The following is a 9,965-nucleotide window of genomic DNA, read 5'->3' as shown; positions in this document are numbered from 1 at the left end:
ATTTTCACTTTCTAATTTTAGATTATTTCTTTGGATGGTATTTTTCGAATACATACCGAATACTTGGATCAATATAACCAATTGTACAGAGGTGTTTAACAACCTCTTTGTACTTACTTTCCATTCGCTTTCCTCAAATCGTCTTCTCGATTCATGCCTTCTTACCGCAATACCTCTAACAAGCCGCTCCTCCCTCAAAGCTGTGGTCCGTTCTCACAAACGAACGACGGAAACGGGCTGTGAATGAATTGTGCTTACTGTTCTTCCGCAGCGATGCGGCACGGAAACGGTATCGCCTTAGTGGTCGTCGTTAATTCTCACCTTTCGTTAACCGAACGCCGGCTTACACCAAACGGAGACGATTCGACTTTTCTGCTCGAACATCGTTGATAATTGCTGGTGATTCAGAAACATTTATCTAGTATCTTTGAACTCTAAACTCTATCGCAAATTATTAAGATCATAAATTGATCGATGAAAGTCGTTCTCAATAATCATCGCGCATCGATGGCAGCCAACAAGGGAAAACGCCAATCATCGAAGCGTAAGGTACGAAAATAACTTCTTCGTACCTTGGGAATTCAGCGAAAGAATTTCTGTGGATGCATTACCGCAATTACCGTTCCCTTCCACGTTCCTTTTTCCCTTTTTGCCAGCTGGTACAAGGGAAGGCAGGCTCGAAAATCGGTGCGAGGTGTTAAACGCGGCGAGAGGCTACCAAAGAGCGAGAGATAAAGCGTATATAGCGCGGTCGGTTGAAAGAAAAACAAGGAAGAGGAAAGAGGAAGAGAGAGCTCGTTAGGATTTTTCCGCGGGTGTTAACCGGCCCGGCGAGAAGAGAGCGTCGAACAATGCTGTCCTGTGTGGAAGCGCAGCGCTAACGAGACGACCGAACACCGGCTGGACCCCGTCAATTGTTTCAGCAAACAACGAAACAATGGACAGTGGCGAAGCGATACTAATGGTCGGTTTATACGCTCCTTAACTCGCCGGCTCCCTTCGTACCGCGGACAGCAGGAACCTCCACTTCTTCCAGGCCAACGAGGCTGGAGCCATATTGGGCCACCCTGACTCCTTTCTGTTATCTCCTTCGACCCGGCTTCTTCTTTCGTCTCGTTGCCACTGCTCGATCGATATTCAAATACTTTGCTCTTTTGAAACTTTTTCAGGGTTTCAGATTGTCAGCTGTGGATACAGTTTCTTCATCTACCAGGAGGGTGGTTTCATTAATGAGGGTGGTATGATTTTTTATATTTTAAGTAATATTTTAATACTTACCCAATCTACTTACCTATTCTACTTACCTAGTACCAAAGAATTGAAGTATTTTACACCCCAGGTGTACATTATTAACACTATTAACGAATACCACGAAGGTATTCGAGAAGGAAAGGAGAAAATAGGAAGGAGAGGTGAATGGAGCAAGGGTAGGAAAAGGTAGGAGAAAGAGGGAGCAGGGAGAACGAAATAGGTAAGGGGAGGTTAGAAATAGGAGCTAACCGAGCGTGAGAGATTAACCCCTCTAACAGCGGCCGCCCAGTATATCAAGGCGCGTGATAAAACGCCACCGGCCTCTGGCTATGTGTTGCCACCCCTAACTGCCTCTATTGACTACCAGAATCCAATATATTCTACTCCAACGGTGGAGAAAACCGACTGGGAGGCGCCGGAATTTCATACATCTTCTTTCGACGATCCATCGCTTGGGGTGAGACCGACACCCTACTCCCCTCACCATCTCTCTACCATTCGTTCGTGTACTTTTCATCTCCCTCTCCGCCGCAACCCTTCGAGTTCTCACGGATACTACGATAAAGCCCCGATCGTTCGGGATTGAACTCGTTCACCCCCCTCGAATCGAAAAACCGACACACGATCCTTGCTGTGTATCGCTGCTTACATTTATTTCGACGATAGGGGGCGGAGGCTCGCGTAATAGGCAGTCGAGAAATCGATTGTATTAATTGAGATGCTCGATTGATAGGGGATCGAATTGAAATAATTTTATTTTCGTTCTTCGTAATCGTTTAGATGATTGTTTCGCCAAATTGGTAAAGTAGGGACTTTGAAATTTTTCCATTGTTATGCGTCCGAAAGGTCGGCGACGCACGGTACCGAGGCTCTGCGCTTCCAGTACATCGCTTTCACAGGATACACGAAGGGAAGACGGTCCTTAATAGGAGTTACGTCCATGATAAATTTAACCCTGTGCAGGTATAAATCAAAGGCAGCCAGAGTACTCCGAGAATATTGCTCTATGCTCGTAAGTGGATTTTAAACTTCAACGAGGTGGCTCTCAAAAAGTTCTTGTCTCCTCGAGGAAAAAAGGTAGGGGTATTAATTTTCGTTTGAAAATCTAACCGAACAGGGGTGAGGAAGGAAGATGATGTTAAATTTTAAGCGAAAGAATCATCGACGAATAAATTTCGAGGGTTGCGTTAATATCCCGAGGTAAATCCGGAGACGGAAAAGAAAAGTAGGCAAGAGTTTTTTATAAGGGCGCATAATTTCTCGGTCTCTCCGGCTGCAATTAAGACTTCTCGCGACGGTTTTCATAAAGCCGTATTAAATCCAACGGGAACGCGTCGTCTCAGCCCCTCGGTCCCGCGGAAAAAAGGAAGCCTGCGGAAAAACGGTTGGGGCGCGAGAAAATATTATTTCTTATTCCAGTGAAGTTTTCACCGTGGCCGGCATTAGGCGAGCGATATAATTCTAAAGAAATTTCATAACTGTCGCCTTGCGGCGGGGGTGTCGCCACGCTGTAAGGGATGCTCCAGGTAATAACCAAAGCGAGAAAAAGGGGTTCTCATGTTCCCAGCTGGCAGATGGAGAAACGTTCGAAAAAGAATGTCTCGAACGAGAGAATAACCGTGATTTGTGGAAGCTTAGATTACTTGTTTCATTTCACCCTACTTTCGTTCGACCACCCTCTCTTGTTTTAAATTATCGCTCGGAAATTTCATGGATATTCTGGACTTGTAATATTCCAAAGGGTTTCGAGGTTTTGTAAATTTATTCTTCTTTGGTATTTTAATATCCTCATCATTTTTCCACCTTCGCTATAAAATGTAAAAGCTACATAAACGTTTGCCGCAATTTCCCGGCGCGTGACTGGGAGGTAGGTCGTCGAAGGATGCACCTTGGATCCGGCAAAGTTTTACGCATCGATCAGACACGTTTTAAACCTTTATAAACACCGTGACGAATGTTCGGGGCTGTCGGTAGTCGAAGGAAATCGCGCCAACTATCCAGGTACGCACATAATTATTGCTCGTGAAGGTTGGTGGAAACAGGAAGAGGGCTCGTGCAACGAGAAAATCCTCTCTCTTGCTAATCCTCACCGTTTCCACGATTTACAACCGACCGAATCGAATAAGACAATAAATCCTGATAACAGAATCGTAGTACTCTCGTCGGAGCATCTACCGGTTGTTTGATAAAAATGTGTATACCTTGGTAGAACGAAGGCAGAATGAAGAGCAGTGGAGTGCAAGGCAGGAAGTCTCAGCGGCGCCATATTTCCAGAGGGGCGTAACTGCCGGGGCCAAGGGTGGAAGAAGGATTCTTTTCGAAATTTCCTCTCGACCACGTAAGCACCTCTGTCGTGCGATCTGTCAAGCTCGTTTCTCTTTCTGTCTCTCCCGACTAGGTCTCTCTTATATCTCTCCTCTTCTCTTTCTCTGCCAATTTCCCTCTCTTTCCGACAAAACTCTGCCGGTCGCTCGCGCACGCTCTCGAGGGCGTTTTATTCGCATTCAAATGGCAGCACTTTAATTTGCATGCTAAGAGTGCTTCGCCGGCCTCCCTGCCACTCTCCCGCTCTGGATTTCCATTTAAACTCACAAAATGGCGCTGACTCTGCGGGGCTACAAAATTTTTTATTGAAAGATTCGACGCGGATAGCCCGGGTTAGGTCTGGATAGAAAAAAAAATGAGAGAAAGAGAGAAGAAAGTGGACGACAAAGGGGGTGAACGATCGAAGGGCAAAGAGGGGATGTAAGAGGCGAGAAATAAGGGAGGAACGAACAGGGACGAAATGAGGAAGAGTTCACGGTTATTTCGCGAGATAAAATGTCCCTTTATCTGTCCCAACGGCTTCTGGCCGGCTCTTCACTCTGCTGGATAACCGCCTTTATTTCATTCCACCATCACTTTACTCCCTTTTTCGCCTTTTTTCTTCGCGACCCTTCGGCGTATTACGTTCGCGAATCGCTGGCTAATTCGAACCCTTCTTTGTCCTACATTGAACGTCTCTGTCGGTCCTTTTTCTCGGTGATTGAGGACTGATTTTAGGGAAGATCATAGGAATTTCAGAATTTTATAAGTTTCTACTTCCTTATATTTTTTCGAAAAGCTTCTTTTATTATTGCTGGGAAGTTCTCAGTGATTTCAATAGACTCGACAGAAAATTCTCGCCTCAAGAGCATAATAGAAACTAAGACGATATAACTGGAAGTTAAGCTTAATAACACCAGCCGCGATAAGCTCTGCTTTTATACCCTTATAATATCATTACGTGTGATGCATCCCTGCTCTTCTGTAACTTTTTTCCTTACAATTGCCATCAAATAAATCAGCGGTCCTTTATCTCACAATTTGTTTTCGTAAAATTTAACACAAGTGTTTTAATATTTCGTCGATTAACCCCAATTGAATTATTAAACAAAGGTAGGACCGGTTAAACCCGTTCGAATGTAAAATGCAAATATTTTTTTTTTTCCACTCGTCGAGTGTCTGCTTCGAAACGTATGGTAAAAGAAGGTTTTTACCAATGACAGTGGACCTCCTTGAGTTAATTAATGCAACGTCGAGACGAGTGTGGCAATCTGCAGCCGATAATCGAGTTGAACCGTGTCAATTAGATGCCATGCTTCGTCGAGGACCTTCGCACAATGGGCATTCGGCGGCGAGTCGCGTATTTATGCGAATTACACCCCGCGCTTCGTTCGACGAACAATGAACGGTATTGTTTATGACAAATTAACGAGGAGAATTGCGCAACCAGTACAGCAAGAAGCTGTCATAAATTAATTTGTAATGACTCGTGATGACAGACTTAACCATCGAACTTCAGATACCGGGTCATTCGAACTCAAATTAAAATTAACAAGTGTCATTGTAATAATTACACAATAATTCAGAAAAATTTTCATTTTTATTGTACTATTCAGGTGATACAAATTTCTTTGCTTAAAGTTTTAAAGTATTTCGTACAACATTTCGCATTCAAAGGGTGACCCGCGTTGAATCAGGAAAATAGAGCATATTTTCCGAGCGTAGAGCCGCCCTTATTGGGCCAACTGGGCAAACACAACCCCATCGATAACCCTCGAAGTGGTTCGAGATCCAGAACCCCGCTGAAACAATAAGCCGTTGACTCAACGTTATCCGCTTACAAGTCAAACTCGGTGCCGGCGTTTCCGCTCGGATCTTTTCGAAAAATTCGGAATCGCGTTCGACTTCAAAGCAGCCCTATTGTTTACGGAGCTATTAGGGTGTTTAGGCATTAGACAGACTAGGAGGAGAGGGTGCGTGGTACGTTGGATTTGTCTTTTGCCACTCTGACAGGATCATCGACATCCGATATCTTTATCCCGAAAAGCATCCTATGAATTGTTTCCATTTCATTTCTAAAACGATCGAGTCTAAAAAAAAACAGCAAACGAGATATCGGCCATTGAAAGAAAATTTCTAATGTCTATCTCGAATTCTCGAATTCTAGAATTCGTTTCTCGTCTTATTCCCACGGGAATGGTATAGCTGGTACTCTTTCGCGTAGATCTTCGGAGCGATTTCGAGGCTGAAAAGAACGGCGTGAAACGCGTCTGCGATCGGAAGCGGCACTTAAAGCGGGCAAGAAAAATCGTTTTATAAATTCCATTCGACTCCCGGTTGCATTTCCCTTCTGTCCTAGCCGACCTTCTTCTTCTTCCTCCTCTCTTCGTCGACACCCGGTTTCCCGGCTCTCTCATTTTCTCGCCTCGTTTCTCTCTTTCAACTGCAATCCACGCAGCCTATTCGCTCGATCTCTCCATTCCGTTTTTCGTTATCGCGTCCAATTCCGGCGTTCAAGATATCTGGCCAGCGATAAGGGCGAGCGGAATTTAAATAAAGCGAATCAATATTCAAATCCACCGCCCTCGCAGCCCTCTCCGCCGTCACCCATTGCTGTTACGCCAGCTTACCTAACTTTCTTCTCTCTTTTTTCCTTATTTATTTCTTCGTCCCGACGCCGCTTTCCAGCGTCGCTTTTATATCGACGGGCTCATTTATTCCGAGTCCCTTTGTCGGACGAACCGATCTCTCTTCTCTTCCGGTCTCCGCTTCCCTTTCTTTTTTTCTTCTTCCTCTTATTCTCTCCACTCCAATCGGCCAAATGATTGGTTTGTACTCGCCCGATCGCGTCTGCTCGCCTTGCGAAACTTCAAACGACGACGAGGCTGAAGCTTCAAGGATTTTGTAAAAATGAGAAGCTTTCCAATTATCGAGACTGAAGTGTGTTCTTCTTCTTTGATGGAAGTTGATTGAATCTTGTCTTCGTAGAGCGATGAATTACAAAAGACGTCGAAGTAGATTGTGAGAGGTTCTGTTATAATAAATTAACATGTTAAGTATTTGTTATATCTATTCTTTTCTAAAGCTACCCTTTCCAAGAACGATCCCCTCGTCGATCATCGCGAATCACCAGGTTCATCAATATTTTGGCAACAAGGACCCATAGGGATAGCCAGGGTACGTTTGTCTCGTGATCGATCGATCTTCCATCATGGAACACCGAAGTCTAGCTGGTCGAATAAGCATGAAAACGACGCGAGGTGATGGTGAGCATTTAATGGGTTCCCATAAGGAAAGCTGCCGGTAGACCGGTCGAACTTAGCCGGTCAGAATTTAGCGTAATTCAGCGATTTCTGTGCAAACGGATCTTCTATTCCGATCCCGAGGACGTCGCTGAAGAGGGAACCGACTGGACCATGGTCATCCCGGATCCATGGAAGCTGGTTTTAGCTTTATCCCCGAAGGCAGCCGGCCCGTCCGCGATTGAATTTTATCTGGCGATTCACGTATGCATGTAAGTATATCGAGAATACGAGCGTGGGCAACATGTAAATCCGGGAATACGTTGTTGGACGGCTAGCGTTGCGTTAAACAATGGCTTTTGTGTTTCAGAGACACCCCCTTGGGGCTGAAACGGAACTCGAACCCGATTTCAAATCCTCGCCCGTATTTGACTTTCGATGCTGATTCGTCCTTTACGTCAGCGACCAGAGATCCAACGAGACTGGATATGCCTTTGTTCCGGAGGGGTCATGATTTTGGAGGTTCCAAACACCCCCAAGTGAAGTTAACTCTGCATGCGGACAACACGTTCGGTATGACAACCATGACTATTTCACCAGTGCCTATTTTATCACACCAGTAGTCACCACTGAAGGCACACCTTTAATCCCATTTGATTAAATTCTTTTTTAAATTAATCAAAAATAGTCCCAGAATGAAAAATTATTGAAATAATTGTATGAAAATCATCTATTCACTTCATGCACTTTGATAATTAAATTATTTTAAAACTGCAACTGAGTTTTATTATTCGATTTATCCAATTTTTTTCTGCATAATTCATTTAATGTACTTAATTTCATTTGCGAGCTGTATATTTAAACAAAAAATCTATAAGAAAATAATTTCAACAGAATAATATAATATTTAAATAAAGTAGCTAGCCGCGGCGGCAGTGAAATAGAAAATCATGGACGATCGAGGATCGCTGTTAACCGTTCGATCTACAACAACGTCAGTCTTCCCTAGACCGCCAAGCAGTATGCATCTAGCTGTTAAACATGCATTTACATCTTGGTTATTTTCTGTGCTTATATAATTTACTTGTCTTTTATCTTTTTAATAAACTCAAGAGCAATAAAATTTATAACTTCATCCCTTTCACGCTTGCGCTGACAGTCTAATTTATTTAGTATTTCATTCTGTTCTATAAGCTTCTTAGAAATCAAACCTATCTTCATAGTCTTGTATCCCTTACATCATTGCGTTCTATACATTCCTGTGTCCTTTACATGTCTGCATCCGTCACATCTATGCATGCCATACATCGTTGCATTTCTTCAACCCCGTCATTCTTTACAACTTTGTTACTCTCCATATCCATAAATCGCAAGGACATCTATTTCCATTAAACCCCAGCATGTCTTACATGTCTGCATTCTTTACCTCTCTGCACCCCTTACATTCCTGCAACCCTTACACCCCTGCTAGTCTTACCTATCTGCATCCCTTACATCACTAAATTCTTTACATCCCTACATTTTTTTCCTCCCTACATTCGTTTCATTCCTACATTCTTTTCATTCCTACATTCTTTTCATCCCTACATTCCTTACATCTTATCGTCCCTTACATCCCTGCATTCCTTACATCTCCACATTCCCTACATCTCTGTATCCCTTATATCACAGCATGCCTAATATCCTTGCATTCTTTTCATCCCCACATTCTTTTCATACACACATTCTTTTCATCCCCATATTCTTTTCACTCCCACATTCTTTTCATCCCTACACTCTTTTCATCCCTACATTCTTTTCATCCCTACATTCTTTTCATCCCTACATTCTTTTCATCCCTACATTCTTTTCATCCCTACATTCTTTTCATCCCTACATTCTTTTCATCCCTACATTCTTTTCATCCCTACATTCTTTTCATCCCTACGTTCTTTTCATCCCTACGTTCTTTTCATCCCTACGTTCTTTTCATCCCTACATTCTTTTCATCCCTACATTCTTCTCATCCCTTCATTCTTTTCATCACTACATTGTTTTCATCCCATCATTCTTTTCATCCCTACATTTATTTCATCCCTACATCCCTTACATCTCTTCATCCCTTCCATCTCTTCATCCCTTCCATCTCTTCATCCCTTCCATCTCTTCATCCCTTCCATCTCTGCATTCCTTACATCTCCACATCCCTTACATCCCTTGATCCCTTACATCCCTGCATTCGTTTTATTCCTACATTCCCTACATCTCCATATCCTTTATATGTCTGTATCCTTCACATCCCTGCATTTTTCACACATTTCCAACATTTTTAAGCGAAATCTTGCAAATTTTAGTTCCTTTTTTCGCCACCAGAGGGCGCTGATTCGACATCGAAATTTTAGTTCAAATTTTTGCCGCTAGGGGGCGCTATTTTTTCGAGATTTTCGCGAAAATTCTCGAAAAAACAGCGCCCCCTAGCGGCAAAAATTCGAACTAAAATTTTTTCGAAAACTTTAGTTCCAAATTTGGCCGCTAGGGGGCGCTATTTTTTCGAGATTTTTGCGAAAATTCTCGAAAAAACAGCGCCCCCTAGCGGCAAAAATTCGAACTAAATTTTTTTCGAAAACTTTAGTTCCAAATTTGGCCGCTAGGGGGCGCTTTTTTCGCGCGAAAATTTTAGTTCGAATTTTTGCCGCTAGGGGGCGCTGTTTTTTCGAGAATTTTCGCAAAAATCTCGAAAAAATAGCGCCCCCTTGCGGCAAAAATTTGAACTAAAATTTCGATGTCGAATCAGCGCCCTCTGGTGGCGAAAAAAGGAACTAAAATTTGCAAGATTTCGCTTAAAAATGTTGGAAATGTGTGAAAAATGCAGGGATGTGAAGGATACAGACATATAAGGGATATGGTGATGTAGGGAATGTAGGAATAAAACGAATGCAGGGATGTAAGGGATCCAGGGATGTAAGGGATGTAAGGGATGCAGTGATGTAAGGGATGTGGAGATGTAAGGAATGCCGAGATGGAAGGGATGAAGAGATGTAAGGGATGTAGGGATGAAAAGAATGATGGGATGAAAAGAATGTACTGATGAAAAGAATGAAGGGATGAGAAGAATGTAGGGATGGAAAGAATGTAGGGATGAAAAGAATGTAGGGATGGAAAGAATGTAGGGATGGAAAGAATGTAGGG

General features: G+C 43.1%; 1 protein-coding gene across 1 annotated transcript; it reads left to right on the top strand.

Moving 5' to 3' along the window:
* The first annotated feature begins 6,931 nt into the window (after positions 1–6,931).
* On the top strand, positions 6,932–7,420 carry LOC114875886. The gene is made up of 2 exons (XM_029186698.2): positions 6,932–7,069; positions 7,168–7,420. Exons 1-2 carry the CDS (start codon positions 6,972–6,974, stop codon positions 7,418–7,420), a joined length of 351 nt encoding a protein of 116 aa, XP_029042531.1. The 5' UTR covers positions 6,932–6,971.
* The last annotated feature ends 2,545 nt before the right edge of the window (positions 7,421–9,965 follow it).

The sequence above is a fragment of the Osmia bicornis genome, chromosome 13 (assembly GCF_907164935.1).
Source record: "Osmia bicornis bicornis chromosome 13, iOsmBic2.1, whole genome shotgun sequence".
Taxonomy (NCBI): domain Eukaryota; kingdom Metazoa; phylum Arthropoda; class Insecta; order Hymenoptera; family Megachilidae; genus Osmia; species Osmia bicornis.
Note: the sequence above shows the minus strand (reverse complement) of the source record. Positions and strands in the feature narration are given on the sequence as shown.